The 25,669-nt window shown below is 40.8% G+C and overlaps 1 protein-coding gene across 1 annotated transcript in view; it reads left to right on the plus strand.

Moving 5' to 3' along the window:
• Positions 1-7: 7 nt before the first annotated feature.
• Positions 8-25,669, plus strand: part of LOC102480373 (protein CASC4) — a gene marked incomplete at both ends in the record, with an annotated part of 50,706 nt that continues 25,044 nt past the window's right edge. Inside the window, 1 exon segment of the mRNA XM_014581883.2 lies at positions 8-289. Coding sequence (XP_014437369.2) covers positions 8-289 — 282 coding nt within the window.

Here is a 25,669-nt window from a genome sequence, read left to right on the forward strand (position 1 = left end):
GCCCTCTCTCGTGCTGGCGGTGCTGCTGGTGGTGATCGTCGTTCTCGCCTTCAACTACTGGAGCATCTCCTCTCGTCACGTCCTGCTTCAGGAGGAGGTGGCCGAGCTGCAGGGCCAGGTCCAGCGCACCGAGGTGGCCCGCGGGCGGCTGGAGAAGCGCAATTCGGACCTCCTGCTCTTGGTGGACACGCACAAGAAACAGATCGACCAGAAGGAGGCCGACTACGGCCGCCTCAGCAGCCGGCTGCAGGCCAGGGAGGGCCTGGGAAAGCGATGCGAGGATGACAAGGTAAGGGCGAGCCCCTTCTGCCCAACCCCTGGCGTTTCTTTCAGCACCGGGGCGAGGGTGTTGGCCCGCCGGCCGCTGCCTTCTGTCTTCCAGCGTTGCAGCCCTGGAGTCTCACGTTACCACCCAACTCCCTGTTTGTCAGACTTTTCCTGGCTTATCGGTGCCACCTTCTCCAGTCCCTACCAGGCAAAACTGGCCGCAAGTTCAGATCCTCCAGAGTGGCCTGTGTGTGGATGCCGCCTTTTCTCCAAGCTCTTCGCTGCTGAGCTGGCAGTAGTAATCATGTGGCCTGTGTGGCCGCCCTCCTTTTACAGACACAAATCTGGAGACTGCCAGGTTTAGTGTGGGTATTGTGTCATCCTCATTCCGTGCGCAACATCAGTATTACTAATTTATTTAAAGAATGGGATCTCCTCTAACTTCTCTACTTATGGTGGTCACCATATATATTTTTTAAAGCAGTATGACTATAAGGCGATACATTAAGTTAACTGAATCAGATATTACTGCCTTTGGGGGTACACAATGTCATGATAAATGGGCCCTGGAACTATACGTGAACCACACTTGTGACTTGGACATAGTTAACTCATAATTATCTACTCAGTTTGACTTGTTAATGACATTAGCCAAAAAGGTAGAATCTAAAAATAAGTTCTGAGCAACACAATCTCTAGTCAGTGTCCTCCTTATTCTTCAGAGAAAATAAAATGAAATATTGTATGTTTAAGTAGCTATTAGGGTGGTGGTTTATGCATATGGAAAGCCATACAAATTTTTCACTTTAAAAAAGTTTAAAATTGTGCCACTCCTGGGGCCGGCAGGTGGCGTGGTGGTCAAGGGTGCTGGATTCCCACATGGCCAACCGTAGTTTGAGTCCCAGACCCGGAGGCTTGCTTTCTCACTCTCTCTCTCTTTCACTCCCTGTGTGTGTCTCTCTGGAAATATTAAAACAATAATAATAAAGTTAAATAAAATAATTATTTTAAAAAGTTGTGCCACACGTTTTCAATCCATTTATCTGCTCTTGGTCATTTGGGTTGATTCCATGCCTTAGCAATTGTGAATAATGTTGCAATAATGATATGTAAGAAAAAGAATTTTAATAAAAAAATTTGAAACTGGACTATAACTTAGCTTTCACTAAGTAGTCTTTGTTTTCACCAGTATGTTGGTATCTTTGTTAATAAGTGCAATAGCAGATTTGTAAAAAATTTGGGGGAGGATAGTAGATGCCTTCTTTCTGGAACCTTTTTTTGTTAACTTTCACATTGTTTTGTAAGTTCCCATTAGAATATAAGTTATTTCTTTGCGTATTGAAATAATTTACAGTAAATCATAAACTTAGGTCATGACCTCCCAACTTCCTTGTTGTCATAAGCTTCTACCTCATTTCTTACTTCATGAAGATCAAGACCCTCAAATAATTGGTTTCCTATAACCCTTTCATCTTCACCATAAAATAGGTACCTTCTGAGATGGATGAGGAATAAGCAAATGTATGTACATACTATACACTGAACTCTAAAGTTTGAAAAACTCTCTGGAGTAGAATAGGCAGAAATCCATGAAATTTTGGAGTATTAAAGTGAGGTATTCAAACTTACAACGGTTAAGCGGTTAAGCATAACTGCTATTCAGATTCTTCTCTTCAGTCTCACGAGAGAGATGAATGTGTCCTAGAAATTCATACTCTAGATTCCATTTCTTCCATCCATTAAACTGTTACCAATCTTTTTCAGTAGTTTTTCTCTTTTTACCTTTGACCAATATATAGGTTTGTTCCTTGTCCTAATTTTTTTTATTTATCTACATGGTCCCATATCCCAGTCAACCACTTTCTTTTTTTACATTCACTGCTAAACTCAAATTATTGGTCTATAAATGCTTCACTTACTTCCTCTTTTTTCATTCCCATTCTAATCTTTTTTCAGTCTATTTGCCATCTTTCTTTCTTATCCTTTTCTAAAGTTCTTCTCTTGTAGGTCACAAGTGGCAGTCTTATAAGCCAAATCCAAAGTACATTGTTATTCTCCATTCTCTTTTGGGGATTTTGGACATGCATACACATGCACCTGGCATGAGTTTTAAGCTGCTGGCTCCAGGACTCGAACCATGGTTGACTATGTGAGAGTTCAGCAATATAACTATTGCATCCTCTGCTGATATCCATTTTTATTCTCAAACTATTTAATCTCCTGGTTATTTGGTCCTGTTGATTGTCTTTACCTTGTTAAAAACTATCTCCTTTTGGGGGCCAGCAAGTGGCATGGTGGTTGAGGCTAATACTTTATGTAGCTGACTCACAAATCTGTATCTCTTATTTGTATGCTGATTCTATATATTTTTTTTAAAAAAGATTTATTTTATTGAATTTTATTAATTTTATTTATTTATTTTAATCTGACCAGAGAGGGTCAAAGCGAGAGAGAGAGAGAGAGAGAGAGAGCGCGCACGCAAGAGAGAGAAGAAACCACCAGGTCTGGGACTCAAACCACTGGGAGTCCAGCGCCCTTAAACACCACTCCACCTGCTGGCCCTATCCAATTCCATACTTGAGCTAGTTGTAACATCGTTGTTGGGCTGCTCATGAGTACCTTTCTTGGGGCTGATGAGGAGGCTCTAAGCTGCTTCCTAGAAAAGTTAATCTTCGTCTTCATCTTTTTTTTTAAATAACCTTTTATTTTTGAGTAGTTTTAGAGCTAGAAAATTATTGTGTAGGTAGTACTGGGAGTTTCCCTACCCCTTTTTCCCCTATTAACATCTTACATTAGTATGGTACACTTTGTCACTAAAAGGGATCTGTACTGATTTATTATTATTAACTAAAGTCAATACTTCCTTCAGATTTCTTTTTTCCCCTTAATGCCCTTTATTTGTTTAGGATTCTATTAAGATTTCAGTATTACATTTGGTCATAATGTGGGATCCTTTTGGTTGTGATAATTTTTTAGATCTGCCATGTTTCTGATGACCTTTTCAGAAATACTGATCAGGTATTATGTAGAATGTCCCTCTACTGTGATTTGTCTGATTCTCAGGATAAGATTGGGGTTATGGTTTTCAGGAGAAAGGCCACAGAGGTAAAGTGCCAGTCTTATCACATCATATCAAGAGTAAATTGTTCAGGGCCAGCAGGTGGCATGGTGGTTAAGGCATTGGACTTCTACATGGAGACTGCGGAAACCAACTTATACTAAAACTAGCTGTGGCCTAAATGGGCCAAGTCAGTCTTTATTAATAAAATTTAGAATGTAGAAAAAGTCCTCCTTGGGGCCAGTGGTTAAAGTACTGGACTCTTACATGGCTGAGTGTGGTTCAAATCCCTGACGTGGTGGCTTGAAAATCACTCTGGGCGTGTATGTGTGTGTGTGTGTGTGTGTGTATGTGTGTGTGTGCCTAAAACCCCAGGAGGAAAATGGAGAAGGGATTTCGACATGACCATCCTTCCTGGGGGTGATTTCTCACTTTCCCTCTCACTGTCTCTTTCTTTGTCTGGCAAGCACACGCCCAATGGCAAAAAATAAAAAAGTCCTCCTCAAAACTTTGTCTTATTACACACACACACACACACACACACGTACACGTGCACACACAGTTTGTTTGTTTTGAGATTTGAAGCTGAAAATAAATAACCTCTTTTTTCTTTAATAGCTATAATCCTCCTTGAGGCAGGGTATACCTTTAACTGACTAAGGAAAAGGTCTTGTGCCAGAAAGAGAGATGGGAATAATATTACATTCCCCTCCCCACCAAAAAACTTTACTATGTATGTATGTGTATATATAACACCCATATGCATACCTAATACACTTCTATTGGGTTGTTGGAGAAGTTATGACACATTTTTGCATAGAAAACCAGAAAAATAATTTTATAGTTTTATCAACTGGACTAGGGAGAAATGTGCACATGTTGAAATATTCACTTTGTAAGCTAAATAACGTTATTGAGTATATAAAAGAAAATTAAATTAAAAATAATAATAATAATAAAGAAAAACAGAAAAAAAGGCATGCCTTTTCGATGTCCCAATATATAAACACGCTCACTTAGAATACATGTTCACCGTGGGCTCAGACCTTGATTCTGCTAGTTAGTATGTATATAACTTGGACAAATTACTTAACTTCTTCATGCCTCAATTTCCTTATCTGTAAAACGAGGACATTAAAAGTAGCCTCTCTTATTCTTGTGAAATTTAAATGCGTAAATTCATTAAAATTCCTAAAATAGTGCCTACTGCAAAAGACATGTTTGATAGGTGTCATGTGTGCTAGTACTATTATATTCAATATATTACTACTATATTTCAATATTTGACAGCTACTTCCTTATTTCTGTCCTGCCTTATCTCCAGGATGGGGCTCAGGTTTCTGCCCAAGATCCTGTCTGCCTACCTGCTTTATCCTTTGCTCTTGGATGTCTGACTTTTGTTTTTCTGCTTTTCATTTCCTGTTACATTTCCTGTTGGGCTTAGTTGGCTCTCCCCACGTTGTTTTAGCTGTCTTCCTGGAGCCCGCCTAATCCTCTGTAATGTGAGGACTAGCTTTCTACAGTTCTTCTAATATGCTGTCTATGACAACCCCTGCCTGCGTCTCTGCCTTACCAAATGTAATTTGGGCAAATTCTACCTGTAATTTAACTGCTACCTCAAATTATTCATAAATCACATAAGACTGATACCTTTTCTTCAGACTATCTCCATTTCCTACCTTCTTTGTTCATTTAAATGATGCTTATGCAGCCTTTGTTAAGACTCTGGTTATACATTTTGGATGTTTTTTTATTTTAAGAGAGAGACAGAGAGAGGGAAAGTAAGAAGTCACCTGCCAAGGAATAAGACCACACTGCAGTTACTCCTCCTTTCTCCTCTTGGGATTTTGGACACTCACGCACACACACCCAGTGTGATTTTCAAGCCACCAGGTTCAGGACTCAAACTGTGGTCAGCCTTGATGGAGTCCAGCACCTTAACCACCACGCCACCGGCTGGTCCCGTTTTTGTGTAGCTTTGATTTCTAAAACATTTTGTATTGACTAACATGCAAAAGATTTAGATGATCAAATGAGTTTTAAAAATCACTGCGGCTGTTGACAATAGAGAACTTAGTAGCTCCCCAACTAGACTCCTTGTCTTGGTTTCTGTTTCTTTGGGTCATTTTCTACTTAAGCGTACCTGCCTCCAACTTTCAGACTGGCTATATCACTCACTTCATCAGGTCAGAATCCTGCTGTCTAACCTTGAAGGTCTTCCATAGAGTGCTTCCACTGCCTTTGTCTTCCATTATCTCCTGATCCCAACTGTGTCTAGATGGTGTGTTTTGCTTACTTTTGTCTCCCTACCTGCCTTATTTGTGTCATATTGATTCCTATTTCTGTGGCTGTGTTCTTACTGCTGACTCTTGTCCTGTTGCCTCCTTTTTGGGTATCTGTTCAGGCAGTCGTATCCAGCCATGTCCATCATGGGCGCCCTGGCACTTCTGACCTAGATCACATTTTCCTTTCTTTTTTTTCCCCTTTCTTCTAGTGTGTTTGTGTGTGTGTGTGTCTGTGTGTATGTGTGGTGTTCAAGACAGGGTCTAACTGTGTGACAGCCCTCCTGTCTCAGTCTTCTGAGTTGCTGGGACAGTAGGTACATGTTCCTGACCAGCTTTTTAGGGTGGGTTGGGAATTGAATCAGGGCCTCCCATATGACCTCAGTCTGCCAAACAGCAGCATCCAACATGCACCGCTGTGGCTGGACTACTTTTCCTTCTTTACACACGCGTGCATTTATTGTGTGAGCCACACTGATTTATTTTGTTCTTTTTTTTTTTTTTTTGTAATTGCCAGAGGGCACGTGTACTCTCAGAGATACATGGGGGGGGGGTGGAAAGTGAGAGAGAGATAGAGAGAGAGAGAATGCACCCCAAATGGGGGCATGGTCATGTTGTAATCCCTTCTCTATTTCTACATCCCATCAGGATTCTGAGCACAGATGCACATGCACTACTGGGTCTGGGATTCAGACCTTGGTCAGTCATGTGGGATCTGGCTCCTTTAACCATTAGGTTATGGGGCTGGCCCTATTTTGTTCATTTTTTACTAGTATTATGTGTTAACCTTGTTCTCAACAAACTTTTTAAGTTCTTTTTTTTTTCTTTTTGGAGAGGTTTTCTCGCTATAGGGTATGTGCGCGCGCCAGACAGACAGAGAGAGGCATAGAGACAGAAAGCGAGAAATCACCCCCTGGGGGGATGGTCACACCGCAATCCCTTCTCCTCCATTCTCCTCTCGGGATCTTGGGCACACACGCACACGCGCCTGGCGTGAGTTTCAAGCCACCGGGTCCGGGAGGTGAACCGCGGTTGACTACGTGGGAGTCCAGCGACATAGCCATTACGCTAACTGCTGGTTCCCAACAAACTTTTTAAGTTCTTTGAGGAAGGATTCTGTTTTGTTTGTTTTAGAGAGGGTGTGTGTACTTGCCAGAGAAAAACAGAGAGAAAGGGAGAGGAGGAAGCACCCTCCTGGGGAATGGTCATGCTACAATCCATTCTCCTCCATCTCTTCCTCCTTCTGGGATTTTGGGCACACATGCCCATGTGCCCAGCATGTTTCTCAAGCCACCGGGTACCACATAGCCATATGGGATCCAGTTACTTCAACCACCAGGCCACTGAGCCAGCCTAGGCTCTGTTTTAAACTTTTTCCTGGCAGTTCTTGATAGTCCTTAGTATTGATACAAAATACGGGTTGATTTGTGTTTCCAAAAAGATATGTTGAAGTCCTACACCTGATACCTGTAAATATTACCTCCTTTAGAATAAGTGGAGTCTTCGCATATGTAATCATGCTAGAATAATGTCATCCTTATTTACAGTAAGCCCTAATTCAAAAGGATTGATATCCTTATAAGAAGATAAAAGAGAGTGGGGCAAGCAGGTGGCATCATGGTTAAGGCATTGGGCTCCCACATTGCTGACCACAGTTTGAATCCCAGACCTGGTGGCTAATCACTCCAGGTACATGTGCATGAGTGCTCCAAATCCCAGGGGCAGAGTGGAGAAGAAGGGATTGCAGCATGGCCATTCCCCCTGGTGGGGAATTGCTTACTTTCTCTCTTACCATCTCTCTCTCTGTCTCTCTCCATTGAGTGCACGTGCCCCTATGGCAAAACCCAAAAACAATAAAAAAAAAAAAAAAAAGAAAAAGAAAGAGAGAGAGAGAGAGAAAACAAGTAGAGAGAATACCAGGGAAAAGTATGGAGATACAGCCACATTAGGAAGACTGCTATGTAAGATGGAGGCAGATTGGAGTGGTTTGCTTTGGCCAAAGAACACCTGTGACTACCAGAAGCTGGAAGGATCCCAGAGGCTCCAGTAGGAGTAGAGCTCTGCCTACACCTTGATTTTGAACATCTACCCTTCAGAACTGTGAGACAATATATTTTTTTAGAAATAATTATTTTATTTTATTTATTAATATTATTATTTTAATTTTTTTTGGAGAGATTTTTGCTATAGGGCGTGTGTGCTTGCGAGACCAAGAGAGACAGAAACTGAGAAATCACTAGAATCTGGGATGCGAACCACGGTCGACTACATGGGAGTCCGGCAACATAGTCATTACGCTAACTGCTGGTCCCTTATTTTAAATTTTTTTATAGGGCTGTGTGCTCACCAGAGAAAGACAGAGAGAAAGTGGGAAAGCAAACCACCAGGTCTGGCTCTCCAGCTGCATTTGACCTATGGAAGTCTGGCATGTTAACCACACCACACCACACCACCTTCTGGCCCCCAAGACAATACATTTTTGTTATTTTAAGTCATCCAGTTTGTAGTACTTTGTTACAATAGCCCAAAGAAACAAATGGACATAATGATACTTAAAAGTTAACTTTATTTGTTGGTTAGGTAACTTCTAAAATATATATTCTATACTCTGTGGCAATATAGTTTACTGGAAAGAGCAAGGGCTTTTGAAGAGAAACAGATTCGAGTTTACAATTTTGTCATTATTTTATAGCTCTTAAACCCATTTCCTCCCCTTTAAAATGGGGAGGACTGGGACAGCAAATAGCATAATAGTTACATTGCTGGACTCCCATGTAGTTGATAGTGGTATGAGTCCTGGAACTGGTGGCTTAAAACTGGGAGGAACCAGCAGTTAGCATAATGGCTATGTCACTGGACTCCCATGTAGTCAACCACGGTTAGAGTCCCGGACCCGGTGGCTTAAAATCATGCCGGGCACGTGTGCATGCATGTCTAAGATCCCAAGAGGAGAATGGAGAAGGGATTGCGACGTGGCCATCCACCCGGAGGGTGATTTCTCGCTTTTTGTCTCTCTGTCTCTCTCTGGCTGGCTGGCGAGCGCACACACTCTATAGCAAAAACTTCTCAAAAAAAATCCCAAAAAAACAAACAAACAAAAACTCACACTGGGTGTGTGTGCGTGTGTACTCAAGATCCTGAAATGAGAATGGAGGAGAAAGGATTGTGGAGTGGCCTACCCCCTCTCACTTTCTCTCTTTGTTTCTCTGGCGAGCACACATGCCCTATAGCAAATTCTCTCTTAGGAAAAAAATGAGAACTAATGCTATAAAATATATAGAGTGCTGTCCAGAGATGAGCTTGACATTTAATAATGTCTGTTCCTTTTATCCCTGGGTACATTGGTATAGTAGTTAATCTTGAAGAAATTTGGTCTTGTATTATTTTCAGGAAACCCAAATGTAATTCAACTGGCAAAAATATATTGAGTACCTGCTGTTCTGTGTACTATTGATCTTAGAAATATATCTTCACTTTTCTGTCTCCCTTTTTATTTTCATACTTCTCCATTTTTCTCTTGCTTCTTGAGTAATTTTAGGAAGTTCTATGGCCATCATAAAATGAACCACTTATGGTAAAATATTGACTAGGATTTAGTTATGCAGAGAAAAGATAAAAGGACATTCAAGGAGCTCCCTTCTGCCCACTCCATAGTGGGAAAGAAACTATTATTTTTATTAAAAAAATAATCAATTTCTTCCATGAGTAAAAAAGGTAAACAGTGAAACAGAAAGACAGCACCCCCAACAGGGTCTTGATGCTGCCATCCCCCCCAGGGTGTGTGCGCACACCAGAGAGAAAAAAAAAGAGTGAGAGAAAGAGAAGGACAAAGGACCCTCCAAAGGGGCACAGTCACTCTGCAATCCTTCCTTTATTTCTCCATTCCGTTGGGATTTTGAGTGTGCATACCCATGTGTCTAGCATGATTTTCAAGCTACTGGGGCCAGGATTTGAACTGTGTTCAGTCATGTGAGATCTGGATTCCTTAACCACTAGACTCAGTAGATTGTAGCCTAGTTCAATAAGGAGTAGATTTTTTCCTTTAGACTTATTTATTTAATTTATTATCATTATTATTGTTACTATTATTATTATTATTATTATTTTGCTGTAGGGCACACGTGTTCACCAGAGAGAGACAGAGAGAAAGGGGGAAGTGAGAAAGCAAGCCACCAGGTCCAGGACTCAAACTTTCTCTTGAGCAGGGATATGAGGGGAGGACCTTTCATAGTTTAGAGATTTAGGAAGGCATTCTTTTTTTTTTTTTTTGGAGAGGTTTTCGCTATAGGGCACGTGCGCTCGCCAGACAGACTGAGAGAGACAGAGAGAAAAAAGCGAAAAATCTCCCCCCAGGGGGGATGGCCACACCACAATCCCTTCTCCTCCATTCTCCTCTTGGGATCTTGAGCATGCACACACATGCGCCCGGCGTGAGTTTGAAGTCACCGGGTCCGGGACGTGAACAACGGTTGACTACATGGGAGTCCAGCGATATAGCCATTACGCCAACTGCAGGTCCCAAGGAAGTCATTCTTGAGAGAGAGTTTAAGTTGAGTCTTAAAAGAAAACTAGGCTTTAATTACATAAAAAAATGAGTGAGAGGTTTGGGGAAGAATAAAAGTCTTAGGGTTCTACATGTAGGATGTTGCATGTAGAGTAGGTGGAAACATGTAGAACTTGAGGAGTTAAAAGCTTAGTAAATGGAGTGAGAGATCTAGAAAGAGAATGGTAATATTTAATGCTGGGGGTTTGGCAGATGGTATGGTAGTTAAGGCACTGGACTCACTCATGGCTGACTATGGTTTGAATCCCAGACCTGGCAGATTGTTTTCTTCCCTCCCCTCTCTCTTTTGCTCTCTGGTCAAATTAAAATAATGATAATAATAATAAAATTAAATAAATAATTCTTTAAAAACTTTTAAAAAAATATTTAATGCTGGAACGCAAGACTGAAGTTAGATTGTAAAAAGATGTATGAGTTACGTTAAAGGCAATAAGAAGACATTGATTGGCTCTCTCACTCCTCTTTTTCATGATTTAATTTTAGTCTTTTACAACTTTATTGAAGTATATTTTACATATAATAGATTGCATATATTTAAAGAGTATAACTTGATTTTGATAGCTTTCTACACCAGTGTAACCACCACTGTAATCAAGATACAGCACGTTTTTATTATCATCCCTTCAAAGCTTCCTTCTGTCCCTTTGTCTTTTCTCTATCTCTGACCTCAGGTAACAATAGCCCTTCTGCTTTCTTTCATGGACTAATTTGGTTTCTCTAGAATATTGTAAATGAAATTATATAGCATATACTCTTTTGCATTGGGCTTCTTTCACTAAACATAATTTTTTTTTTTTAGGTTTTTGTTATAGGACGTATGTACTCGCCAGAGACGAGAGAGGCAGGGAGATAGAGAGGGAAAGTGAGAAATTACTCTCTGGGGCTTGGGGGTGGTCACATTGTAATCTCTTTTTTTGCTTTGTTCTCTTGGGATTTGGGGCATATGAGCACATGTGCCTGGCATGATTTTTAAGCTGTTGGGTCTAGGACTTGAGCCACAGTCAGCCATGTGGGAATCCAGCACCTTAACCACCATACCACCTATTGGACCAACAAAATGATTTTGAGATTTACCTAAGTTGTGGAGTATATCAGTAATTCATTCTTTTTTTTTTTCTTTTTTTAATTTGCTATAGGGCACATGTTCTCACTGGGGAGACAGAGAGAGAGAGAGAAATTAAGGACTCATCTCTCAAGGTGGACAGCCACACTACAGTCCCTTCTCTATTCTCTTCTTGGGATTTTGGGTGTGTATGCACACACACCCAATGTGTTCCTCAAGCTGGCAGGTCCAGGACTTGAATTGCACAGCTGACCATGTGGAATCCAGCCGCCCCAACCACCACACCATCAGCTTGCCCAGAACTCATTACTTCTAATGGAACTGGGTCTAATAGAACTCATCTAGTTCTAATAGAATTTAAGGAATGTGTAAAAAAAGCCACTCGTACCCCGCAGAAACAGTTTTTAGATTTCTTAGAAGTCTCTGTGTATATGATAGTGCCATCTGCAAATAAAGACAGTTTTTTTCCACTTTCTAATCTGATGCTTTCTATTCTATTCCATTCTTTTTAAAAATTTAAATCAAGCTTTTTTTTTTTTTTATCAAGCTTTTTTTAAAAGAGAGACTTTTGCTATAGGGCCTGTGCACTTGACAGAGAGACAGAAAGTGAGAAATCACCCCACAAGGGGGTTGGCCACACCTCAGTCTTTTCACCTCCATTCTCCTCTTGGGATTTTGGTCACACATGCACAATGCCCAGCATGAGTTCCAAGCCACCAGGTCCAGGACTCAAATTGTGGTCGACTACATAGGAGTCCAGTGACATAACCATTATACTATCTGCTGGTTCCAAGTTAAACATTTTTTAAAGAATTGTTTATTTTATTTTATTTCTTCTTCTTCAATTTGACCAGAGACAGAGAGAGGAAGAGTGAGAAAGCAAGCTGCCAGCTACAGGACTCAAACCACAATTGACCATGTGGGAGTCTAGCACCTTAACCACCAAGCCACCTGTTGGCCTCTAATTTAAACATTAAATTTCTTTTTTATGATAAAGATTGTATATACATGAGAGAGACAGAGAAAAGCACCCTTGGACAGTGTCCTATTCCTTTTACCCTATCCTTTTACCCAACCCTTCAACTCCTTAGAATTTGGGTGCCTGCACACATACCTGGGAATTGCAACCCAGGGATGACAATGTGGCTTCTGGCACTACAATTCAGTATATTATGGACTAGCCACTTGGCTGGTCCTATTTTATTTATTTTTTGCCTTATTTACTGTCTAATGCCTCTAGTACAATGTTAAGTAAAATCATAAGATTGGGAATTCTTGCAGAAATGGTAGTTGACAAAATTTAACACCTGCTCATAGTTAAAAATGCTTAGTGAAATAGAAATAGGCAGGCAGCTTCCTCAAATTCGTAAGGGGCTATTTCTGAGGAAACCACAGCTAGCATTATACTAGCACAGTGGTAAATGCTGTTAATTGGGAGCTGGATCCCACACAGCCAGCTGTGATTTGAATCCCAGCCCCAGCAGCTTAAAAGACACACTGGCTCATGTGTGAGCATTCCCCAAATCCTGATGGGATAGGGAAATAGAGGAAAAGGAATTGCAGTGTGACCATGCCCCTTGCAGTGGGGTGGGAGGGGTTTCTCTTTCTGTCTCTGGTGAGTATGTATGCCCTCTGGCAGTACAACATTTTAAAAAAATAAGCATTATAAGATTATGGACAAGGTTGACCGCTACGTGAGGCTTAATCAACATAAATGAATAGTTTTACTTATATCCTGCTTGTGTGATTTTCATCAGCTACATTGAATATAGGAAGGTAATTGATTCCACCTGAACCTTTATGCGTTTATTGCCTACAGCATAAGCTTCTGATTTCTCAGTACATATAAGGTCCTTCCTTCGTGATCTAAGCTCTACATCTGTTTTCAGCCTTATATGTATCCTGCATTTTTTATAATCTAAACATTCCATCCTCTTGTTTTTTGTTTGTTTGTTTCTTCTGCCAGTAGGTGCTTGCGCTTGCCAGAGAGAGAGAGAATACCTCCTTATAGGGCGTGGTTCCACTGTAGTCCTCTTCTTCGACTTCTCCATCCCATCAGGATTTGGGGCGCACACACACACAAAGTGTGTTTTTTAAGCCGCTGGGACTAGGATTTGACTATGGTTGGTTATGTGGGATCCTGCACCCTATGCATAGCCCTTAACTCTAGGCCTAATGTTTTGTCATCTTTAGGTGTCCCTTGCTGTTTCGTGCTGTCATACTATCTGTCTCAGTCATTTTCCCTCTGTTCCTTTTTGCTTGTTTGCCAAGTTCCTAATTATCTTTTTAGGTTTGGCCCGTACATATATGGAGAGAGAGAGAGAGCCCAGCATGCTCAGGGAAGTTCCAGGAAACTCAGAATCTTTCTCTTACTGGTCTAATTGTGTTATCTCTGTGGCACTGCCTGGCCCCAATATTTAAGATTCTTTTTTTATTTATTTTTTTTTTGAGAGGTTTTCGCTATAGGGCACGTGTGCTCGCCAGACAGACAGAGAGAGACAGAGAGATAGAAAGCGAGAAATCACCCCCCAGGGGGGATGGCCATGCTGCAATCCCTTCTCCTCCATTCTCCTCTCGGGATTTTGGGCACTCACGCACACACGCCCGGCGTGAGTTTTAAGCCACTGGGTCCAGGACGCGAACTGCAGTCGAATACATGGAAGTCCAGCGACATAGCCATTACGCTAACTGCTGGTTCCCTCAATATTTACGATTCTTGAGGGCAGAGTTCATATTTCTTAATCTGCTTATGTGTTGAGTAACTGATTTGTACCCAGTCAGTAAATAACTGCTGAGTGAATGGCCATATTTGCACATGTATATTGGATCTGTTTCCTTCTTTTCTTCTAACTATTTATCATGAATTTCTTTACTATAAAAATCTACTCTAAAAGTTGTAAACACATATTTTATACTATGTCCTATATGTGAACTCGGTAAATATTTGCTGATTAGTTCAACATTTGCATTGGCTCTTGATTCAGAACATGCATAAATATGTGCTGGGCTGTTAGAGATATTATTCACACACCTGATTATACTACCTTTTCTGGAAAACATGATCAAAATGTTCTAATGTAAAACCACTTATTAACAACTTATTATCTTTCTAGCATACATAGAATGTGTTTGAAACATGCTGGTAGACCTAAAGTAGCATTTTGGGACCAGCAGTTGGCGTAATTGCTATGTTGCTGGACTCCCATGTAGTTGACCACGATTCATGTCCCAGACTCGGTGGCTTGAAACTCACGCTGGGCGCGTGTGCGTGTGTGCCCAGGATCCCGAGAGGAGAATGGAAGAGAAGGGATTGCGGCGTGGCCATCCCCCCTGGGGGATAATTTCTCACTTTCTGTCTCTATGCCTCTCTGTCTCTCTCTGTCTGTCTGGCGAGCGCACGCACCCTGTAGCAAAAACCTCTCCAACCTAAAGTAGCATTTTGTTAATTTAGAAACTAAAAAAATATATTTTAGGTTCCTCTTAGCATTTAAATCAAGAAGAGAAAACAGGATTAGTTACATGGGAATATAATGAGAAAAAAATGAGTTATCTTATATATTGCATTTGCTGGACTCCCATGTAGTTGACCACGATTCATGTCCCAGACTCGGTGGCTTGAAACTCACGCTGGGCGCGTGTGCGTGTGTGCCCAGGATCCCGAGAGGAGAATGGAAGAGAAGGGATTGCGGCGTGGCCATCCCCCCTGGGGGATAATTTCTCACTTTCTGTCTCTATGCCTCTCTGTCTCTCTCTGTCTGTCTGGCGAGCGCACGCACCCTGTAGCAAAAACCTCTCCAACCTAAAGTAGCATTTTGTTAATTTAGAAACTAAAAAAATATATTTTAGGTTCCTCTTAGCATTTAAATCAAGAAGAGAAAACAGGATTAGTTACATGGGAATATAATGAGAAAAAAATGAGTTATCTTATATATTGCATATCATAAGGGATTTGTCTCATATAATGGAAAAACTAAAATGAAATCAGTTTACAAAGGGTAGAATAAAATAGGCCTTTTATTGATATGGTGCTTTATGACTTTTCAAAGCTTGTTATATGCATAAGTCATTTATCTGGGAAAGTTGAGACTATGTACTAGGTGCTAGGCATAAAAAGATAATAAGATCCAGTACTTTTCTTTGAGGAACACTAGCTAATGGTGGAGACCCACACAGAAAAATAAGTCATAATGAATGATTAAATGTTGTAGGAGAGCTATTTACAAAGGGATTTGAGAGTACAAAGGACAATTTATTCACTTCTTTAGGAAGTCAAGACAGAAAAGGTTCACTGGAGAAATGATCTTTAGTAGTTCAATAAAATGAGAAAGGAATAAGGCCAGAAGGAACATATATGAAGCCAAAAAAAGAAAGTATTTTGTACCTTCATAGAAGTTCAGGCAGATTCTACTGCCTATAGAATAGTAGAGTGGAGGGACCAGCAGTTAGCGTAATGGCTATGTCACTGGACTCCCACATAGTCAACCACGGTTTGAACCCCGGACCCGGTGGCTTAAACTCACGCTGGGCGCGTGTGCATACGTGCACAAGATCCCGAGAGGAGAATGGAGGAGAAGGGATTGCGGCATGACCATCCCCCCCTGGGGGGTGATTTCTCGCTTTCTGTCTCTCTGTCTCTGTCTGGCGAGCATACGCACCCTATAGCACAAAAAAAAAAAAAAAAAAAAAAAAAAAAAACTCTCCAAAAAAAAGAATAGTAGAGTGGAATGTAGGATACATGGTGGGAAGTAGAGAAAATTATGGCTCAGATAAAACTATTTTCGTGACCAGCAGATAGCATAATGGCTATGTCACTGGAGTCCCATGTAGTTGACATGGACCCGGTGGCTTAAACTCACACTGGGCACGTGCACATGCGTGCCCAAGATCCCGAGAGGAGAATGGAGGAAAAGGGATTGTGGCATGGCCATCCCCCTGGGGGTGATTTCTCGCTTTCTGTCTCTCTCTGTCTTTCTGGCGAGCACACAAGCCCTATAGCAAAAACTTATCCAAAAAAAGAAAAAAAAAACTATTTTCAGCCAAACTCTTTGTCATTATTATTATTTTACTGTAAAATATATATGACATAAAGTATACTGTTTTAACTATTTTTAAATGTTCAGTTCGGTGGCATTAAGAATATTCATAGTGTTGTATCATTATCACTAGAAAAAGTTTTATTTCCAGAATTTTTTCACCATCCCAAAAATTCTACCCATTAAGCAGTAACTCTCCATTCCTCCTATCCTCAGCCTCTGATAACCTCTATTCTACTTTCTGTCTCTATTAATTTGTCCATACTAGATACCTACATAAATGGAATTATACAGTACTTGTCCATTTTTTAAAAAATTATATAATTTATTATTATTGACATTATTATTTTTAATTTGCTACAGGGCACATGTGCTCACTAGAGAGAAAAAGAGAGAGCGAGAAAGTGAGAATGCTAGCTGCCAGGTCCAGGACTCAAACTGCTGTTGGCTTTGTGGGAGTCCATTGCCCTAACCACCATGACACCTGCTGGTTCTAATATTTGTCCCATTAATTATTTATTATGTCATTTAGCATGATGTTTTCAAAGATCATCCATGTCAATAGCATGTATTGGAACTCTATTCCTCTGTGGCTGAATAATACTCCATTACACGTATGTGTCATGTTTTGTTTATTCATTCATCTGTTGACAGACGAGTTGTTTCCCCCTTTTGATTATTATAACACTTCCATGAATGATGGTGTACAGGTATTTGTTGGAGTCCCCAGTTTCAATGGTTTTGGATAAATACCTAGGAGTGGAATTGCTGAGTTGTCTTCTATATTTAACTTATAAGGAATCACCACCACAGTGGGTGTGCTGCAGGCTAACGCCCAGCAGCCATTACTGAGTATAATCAGAGGCAAAGCATGGAACGAGAAACAGAGTGTATGTGGTTGTGCTTGGGCGCAGGGCGCAGGGCGTAGCCGAGAGCTGACGAGCTCACAACCAACTCCCAGAGCAGAAACTTCCGACACATTACTACTGTGACACGTCTTGCTTATCCATTGCTATCTATCGATATAACATGAATTTAGCTAGTTAGTGTTACCCTTACCCTCATGATTTTCCCAAAATTGTTCTGTATATGACCCTGTCTTTGTTCTTTTCCTTTTTTTTTTTTTTTTTGGGGGGGTTTTCAGTATAGGGCACGTGCGCTCGCCAGACAGACAGAGAGAGACAGAAAACGAGAAATCACCCCCCAGGGGGGATGGTCACGCCGCAATCCCTTCTCCTCCATTCTCCTCTCGGGATCTTGGGCACGCACGCACACGTGCCCTGCATGAGTTTTAAGCCACCAGGTCCAGGACGTGAACCGTGGTGGAGTCCAGCGACATAGCCATTATGCTAACTGCTGGTCCTGATCCTGTTTTTGTTCTTATGGCAACTTTGAATCTGTTAACTCAGATTGGTGACATACATTGATAAATTAAGGGAAGCTACAACATATTTAAATTGTACTGTTTAACAAAATAATTTAAACATCCAAAGTGAATAACTATAATAGTGAAGGATAACACTACAGTTTTCTCAATTTAGCCTGGTACATTGTGTCCCTTGAGTAAACATTTCCATCTCAGGATTTCTTGTCTGGGGTTGCATTTTTGTGACCATTACCTAGAGCAAATGGCTTAAGTTTCCTCTTCTCAGCAAAAAGGTTTATTTATTACCTTATTTGTTGCAATTGTTACTGATTAGTTACAGAAGTTACAAGCACCAGTTAACCCTAAAAGTATAAAAAAGAGGAATAAAGTAATGCAAATTAAAAAACAGGGTTAAAAATTGTTTGGTTTTTCCTATTATAGATGTACTATAGATGTACTATTTTACATTCCTACCAGCAATGTACAAAGGTTCCAGTTTCTCCACACATTTATCAACATACTATTTTTGTTTTTGTTTTTATAACCATCCTGGTGAGAGTGGAGTATTATCTTACTTTGTTTTTGTTTTGTTTTGTTTTGTTTTTGTTTTTGTTTGTTTTGAGAGATTTTTCACTATAGGGCACGTGCTCTCACCAGAAAGACAGAGACAGAGAGACAGAAAGTGAGAAATCACCCCCCAGGGGGGATGGCCGTGCCACAGTCTCTTCTCCTCCATTCTCCTCTTGGGATCTTGGGCACGCACGCACACACCTGGCATGAGTTTAATCCGCTAGGTCCAGGACTTGAAGCACAGTCGACTACATGGGAGTCTAGTGACATAACCGTTACACCAACTGCTGGTCACGGTACTGAATATTTTTTTTCTTTTTTTCTTGGCCATTTTTATCTGCTATTTTTAGTTATTGCCAGAGGGTAGGCACATTCATCAGAGAGAGACAGAGAGATGGAGAGACAGAGATGGAGAGGGAGAAAGCACCCCCGCAATGGGATGTCGCGCTGCAATCCCTCTGCATTTCTCCATGCTATCTGGGCTTAGGACATATATGTACATGCACCTGGTGTGTTTTTCAAGCTGCGAGGGCTGGGACTTGAACCATGCAGTTAGCCATGTGGGATCCAGCTCCCTTCACCACTAGGCCATGGGGCTGACCCCATTTTTATTTTCTTGGGGGAAAAGTCTATTCAAACCCTTTGCCTGTTTTTAAATTGGGTCTGTTGTTAAGCTATAGGAGTTATTTATGAATTCCAGATATTAAACTCTTATCAGATACATGATTTGCAGATATTTTCTCCCTGTTGATAGTGCCCTTTGATGCATGAGCATTATTAATGTTAATGAAGTTCTGTTTTGTTTATTTGTCTTAGTTGCCTGTGTTTTTTCTTTTTTGGGGGGGAGGGGGAGAAGTTTTTCCTATAGGGCTTGTGTGCTCGCCAGACAGACAGAGACAGAGAGACAGAAAGTGAGAAATCACCCCCCAGGGGGGATGGCCATGCTGCAATCCCTTCTCCTCCATTCTCCTCTCAGGATTTTGGGCATGCACGCACATGCACCCGGTGTGAGTTTAAGCCACTGGGTCTGGGACGTGAACCGAGGTTGACTATGTGGGAGTCCATAGCTATTACGCAACTGCTGGTCCCTTTAGTTGCCTGTGTTTTTTATGTCAAATTTAAGAAACCATTACCAAATTTAAGTTCACGACTTTTTTTCTGTTGTCTTCTAGGAATTTTATAGAATCAGCATTTAAACTGGATCTTCGATCCATTTGAGCTAATTTTCCTGTGTGGTTTAGAGTCTAACTTTACTCTTCTGCATGTAAAGGTCCAGTTGCCAGGACAACTGGCATCATTTGTTGAAGAGACTCTTATTTCCGTGTTAGTACTGTTGGCATCCTTGTCACAAATCAGTTGACCATATATATGATGGTTTATTTCTGGGATCTCTAGGACTAGACTTTTAAAAGCCGTAAATTCCATACTAGTGTTTAATTCCACCTTCTAAGTAGTGAGAAGCAATATAATAAAATTTGTTTTGGAAAAAATAATTTCACGTGTGTGCATGGAAAATGATTATAGGTAAATGAAATAGAAGTAAAATCAGTGAGAAAATAAATTACTGCAGAAATTTAGGCAAGAACTATGGGTCTAAATATAAAACAATGGCAGCAAGAATAGAAAAGAATAGATTTGAGAGGCAGGTTAACTTGATATATATAACTAAATTATGAGGTAAGGAGGTCTTGCAGTTCCCATTTTATAGAGGAAAAAACTAAAGTTTATTTATTTATTTTTAGGTTTTTGCCATTACAGTGCATGTGATCACCCAAGAAATACACAGAGAGATAGCAGTCCCTTCTCTTCTATTCTCCTTTCGGGATTTTGGGCCATTCATGCACACATGCCCAGTGTGATTTTTCAAGCCTCTGGATCTGGGATTTGAACCATGGTCAGCCATCTGGGAGTCCAGCATCTTAATCACCATGGCAGATACTGGCCCCCAAAAGTAAAGCTTTTAAAAATAATTTACCTATAGTCTCATGACTAGTACCTGATGTTGGAATTAAAATCTAGGTCTTCTGATTTCTAATCTGGTAGTTTTTTTGCACCACATTAACTTTTACAGATGGAGAATTATAAATGGGAAATACAGGGATCAATTTTGGGACTGGTCTCATCTGCTATTTTTATGAATTATTTAGAAAGACTTCACAGTGTATAGATGACTCTCTTTTTTTCCTTTTAAAAAAATGATAGAAAGTGTGGTGAGAGAGGAAAAGAATGGAAGGAGGAAGGAGGGAGAGAAGAGAGAGGCGGAGAGGTCCCGGTCCTGCTCTGGTCCCCTTTCCTCAGCCATCCAGTCCCACAGGATCCTATCTGCCTGTGCACACACCTGGCATGTTTTTCAGGCCTACCTAAGATTTGAATCACCGTTGCCATGTGACTTTCAGCACTGTAGCGTACAGGGCACTAGCATTACCACTATACCACAGTAGCTGGGCCAGGTGACCCTCTTGAAGGGGATAAATCACAAGAAAACTAACAACTGGGCATTGGGAAAATATCAAAGCTTTAGTGGAAGCATTTATTATAAAATAATCCCAATTACACTTATAGGATAGTTAGCTATGAGCTATCAAAAAAAGGAACCAGGACCAGCTCAGTGGCACAGCGGAAATAGTCAACTTGTGTATGCCAAGTGTGCACACCCATGATCCTGGATGGCTGGGAAGGCTGAGGGGAATTTTGACATGAGATCCTGCTGAGTTTTTCTCTTTGTCTGTCTGTCTCTCATTCTCATGAGATAAAGAAAAGTATGAGGGAAAAAAAAATGAACCGGGACTCAGATTGTTAAAACTAATAAACAAATATGATAAAATTGTAGAATACAAACTCAAGATACAAAATTCAGGGACCTAGCAAGTAGCACAGTGGTTAAAGTGCAGACTCCCATGTGGTTGACCATGGTTCAAGTCTTGGACCCAGTGTCTTGAAACTCACGCTGGGCATGTGTGCGTGCTTGGCTAAAATCCTGAGAGAAGAATGGAGAAGGGATTGTGGCATGGCTATCCTCCCCTGGGTGATTTTTTGTTTTCTTTCTCTCTGTCTCTGTCTCTCTGGCAGGCACATGTGCCCTATAGCAAAAAATCTCTCTCAAAAAAAATAATAAAAAGATGGGATCAGCAGTTAGCGTAACAGCTATGTCACTGGACTCCCATGTAGTCGACTGCGGTTCACATCCCGGACCCGGTGGCTTAAAACTCATACCGGGTGCGTGTGTGTGCGTGCCCAAGATCCCGAGAGGAGAATGGAGGAGAAGGGATTGCAGCGTGGCCATCCCCCCAGGGGGTGATTTCTCACTTTCTCTGTCTGTCTGGCCAGAGTACGCGCCCTATAGCAAAAACCTCTCCAAAAAAAAAAAAAAAAGAAAAAGATAAAAAAATTCAGCTGTATTTCTATTCACAATGAACTATCTGAAAAAGAAATTATGAAAACGATTCCATTTATAATAACAATAAAAAATACTGAGGAATAAATGTAAGGGAAACAGTAAAGAAGACATTTAAACTCCATTTCTTCTTCCTCAAGCTCAACAGATAATCTTTTCTCCTGTGTGACCAAGAGTTGGACTGATACAACTTTTCCTTTCAAATCTGTAGACATACCTACATCTGCATCTATCCGTCATTTCTCTTTGTTAGAATATGAGGTTCTTTCTTTCTCTAGAACCAGCTTTTTCACCTCTTCTCTGGATCCAATCTCCTTCACTTTTTCAAAAGCCTTGTGTTGTTATTTATCTACTCATTCTCTTATATCAGTCTCTCTGTCTATACTTACTTCTCAGCAATTACAAAAATAAAAATACTTGAATCTTCCTTCCCTTTTCAGTCAAATTCTTTCTTTATTTTTAAAGATTTTTAAAGAATTATTTTTTTATTTTATTTTTCATTTCATTTTCTTTTATATATTCAATCACATTATTATTTGTCTTACAAAATGGATATTTCAACAGGTGAACATTTCTCCCTAATACAGTTGATAAAAACTACAAAATATGCTCAACAGATAATACCACATTTCTTTGTGACATTAATACTTTGCCTCCCTATTTTTTATCATTGTTATTATTATTATTATTTGAACTCACTATAGTCATCAGAGAGAGTGAGGGAAAGTGAAAAAACAAAGGCCACCAGGTCCAGGTCTTGAACTGTGGTCAGCCGTGTGGAAATCTAGTGCCCAACCTCCACACTACCTGCCTCATTCCCCCCTTCTTTTTTAAGTTTATCCATTTATTTCTTTCATGAGACAGGGAGACAGAAGGAGAGTTAGAGGCAGAGAGGCAGGTGTCCTGAATAGAGTTTTCATGCTACAATTCTATCTTCAGCCTCAGCCAGCCAGGGTGATGGGAATGTTCACGCCTGCCTGCACAGGGAGACCCTGAGATGCAAACTTGGGACCTTACCACATGATCTCAAGCATTGCAGACTGGTGTGTTACTGCTGTACCACTATGGCTGGCCTCCAGTAAACTTCTTGAAAAGAGAGTCGTCTTTGTTCACTTCTACATTTTATATTCCTATTTCTGATATCCCCATATCTTTTTTCTGGTACTCTAATGCTCTTGGATTCCATGACACCAGACTCTCCTACCCTCCCATTTTCCTCCTATCTCTCAGTTTACTTTTAGTTTCCTTTGCTGGCTTCACCTCTATTCACCAAGTGTTACAGTTTATAATTTTCCAAGATCTTCTTTTCATTTTATACTATTCCTAAGAAATGCTATTCACTCACAAATCTTAAGTACACTCTATGCTCTTGTCTCCAAAATATGTATTCTTCAGCCAGACTTCTCTCTGTTTCTTGTGTATTGCATTGTCTCTAGGCTTTGCATGGTGTATTTTACTTATTAGGTGGTTAAGGAATATTTCCTTGTGACTGGCTGATGAAATGAATGAATAAACAAACTATAGTGATGCTTTGTGATTCTCCTTTTTTTTTTTTTTTTTTGTAGATTTTTGCCATAGGGTGTGTGTACTTGCCAGAGAGAGAAAAAGAGAAGGAAAGTGAGAAATTATCCACCAGTGGGAGTGGTCACATTCAGTCCCTTCTCCTCCATTCTCCTCTCAGGATTTTAGGCACATCTGCATGTGCCTGGCATGCTTTTCAAGCTGCTGGGTCTGGCATTCAAATTGCAGTTGACCATGTGGGAATCCAGCATCTCAACTGCATGCCACTTGCTGGCTCATGAGTCATCTTTTTTAAAATATTTATTTTATTCATGAGAGATAACAAATGCATGAGAGAGAGAGAAAGCGAGAGAGAGAGAGAGAGAGTCAGGAACCCTCATCAGGGGCTCCTCACATTGTGTTCCCCATCCACTAGCCCTCTATCTCCTCAGGATCTTGGGCATGCACACATCTGGCATATTTTCAGGTCAACTCAGGATCTGAACCAGCATTTAGCCTTGTGGCTTCTGGCACAGTATGCTGTCCTGCTGCATCACCAAGGCTGATCTCTTTGTGAATCTTCTTTGTGAAGATTACAATACCAATATTACAATACAATACCAAATATTGTATCCCTGGGCCTACCATATAGTGAACACTCAATAAATACTTACAAATGATTGATTGAATAAGTAACAGCTGAGCACCACAATAAAATATAAATTTGTAATAACACAAATGAGTGAGTAAAAAGAATTGTGGTATTTAGCTAACCAAGACCAAAGACCTCATTCGTTTTCTTTATTTTTTAAGAATTATTTATTTTAATTTTACTTGTTTTTGCCATTATTTATTTATTTAAAAGAGATTTTTACCTTTGGGTGCACATACTCACCAGAGAGAGAGAGACAGAGACAGAGAGAGTGAGAAGTCACCCCCCGGGGAGATGGCCACACCACAATCCCTTCTTCTGCCAGGATCTTGTGCACACATGAACATATACCTGGCATGATTTTGAAACCAACGGGTCATCTATATGTGAATCCAGTGATATAACTGCTAGGCCATCCGCTGACCCCCTATACTTTTTTTCTTTTCTTTCTTTCTTTTTTTTTTTTAATTTTGCTCCAGGGCGCATATGCTCACGAGAAAGAGAGAGAGAGAGTGAGAAAGCAAGTCACCAGGTCTGAGACTCAAACCGGAGTTGACCATGTGGGAGTCCAGCACTTTAACCAACATGCCACTTGTTGGCCCCTCTTGCATTCTCTTTAAATGTAACTAGGGACCAGCCCCATAGCGCAACAGTTAAGTGCTGTATGCTGGGCAACATAGTTCGCATGACTGACCACACTTTGAATCACAGCCCCCAGTGGCTTGAAAAACACACTGAGTGTATGTGTGCGCGAGCCCCTCAAATCCTGACGAGATGGAGAAATAGAGGAAAAAGGATTCCAGTGTGACCGCACCCCATTGGGGAGGTGCTTTCCCCCCTTTTTTCCTTTCTCTGGTGAGTGCGCATGCCTTCTGACAAAAAAAAAAAAAAAAAATTAACCTTGCTTCGAGACAGGGCGAGTAAAACTTACAGGTGTATTTATAATGTTGATTACATTCTGAGTTTGAGATGTAAGAGTAGTGAAGAGGGAGGCAAAAAAGCATAATGACTTACTAGATCTAGTTTGTGTCCATGGGAGTCAAGGGCACAGAGTGTGGAATGGGCCTTGTTGGGAGATTACCCAGACAGAATCTGTAGGCCTATGACCTGGGACATGGTTTCCTCATTAGTGAATAGAGAAAACAATTGTGTCTATCTCACAGAGCGGGTGTAAGTATTAGATGAGATACTACTTGAAAAGCACTCAACACAGGATTGATGCAAAAGAAGCATTTAATACTCATTAGTTATTATTAATGGTATTTCATTTTGATTGAGCTGGTACAGGTGCCACCCAAAGACATGTGTGCTGTAGATGAGTAATCACTAACCTGGCTGCCTGTCAGACTCACTCAAGCTTTTTAAAATAAAGATTCCTGGGCCATCCCCAGAAATTACACTGTGGGGTGGAGAGGGAAGAATATGTTTGTTTGGTTTTTATTTTGGAGAGGTTTTTCGCTATAGGGCGTGTGCGCTCACCAGACAGAGAGAGACATAGAGACAGAAAGCGAGAAATCACTCCCCAGGGAGGATGGTCACGCCGCAATCCCTTCTCCTCCATTCTCCTCTCGGGATCTTGGGCACGCATGCACACGCGCCTGGCGTGAGTTTTAAGCCACCGGGTCTGGGACGTGAACCGCGGTCAACTACATGGGAGTCCAGCGACATAGCCATTACACTAACTGCTGGTTCCCAAGAATATGTGTTTTTTAAAGCTCCCCAGGTGATTCTGAGCATCAGCCAGGTTTGACAGTTACATAACAGTAGATAGAATTTTCTGTGGAAGTCATCTAAGTGTGAGATGTGGTCCAGGAAAAGGCCCCCGTCTGTTGTGGAGAAAAAGGAGACCTAAATGACATCTATAAAAAGCCAATTGTATATAACTTCTGAATAAACGGTCCTAGTTGTGCTGATTGCCCA

The sequence above is a fragment of the Tupaia chinensis genome, unplaced genomic scaffold (assembly GCF_000334495.1).
Source record: "Tupaia chinensis unplaced genomic scaffold, TupChi_1.0 Scaffold141044_1, whole genome shotgun sequence".
NCBI classification, from domain to species: Eukaryota; Metazoa; Chordata; class Mammalia; order Scandentia; family Tupaiidae; genus Tupaia; species Tupaia belangeri.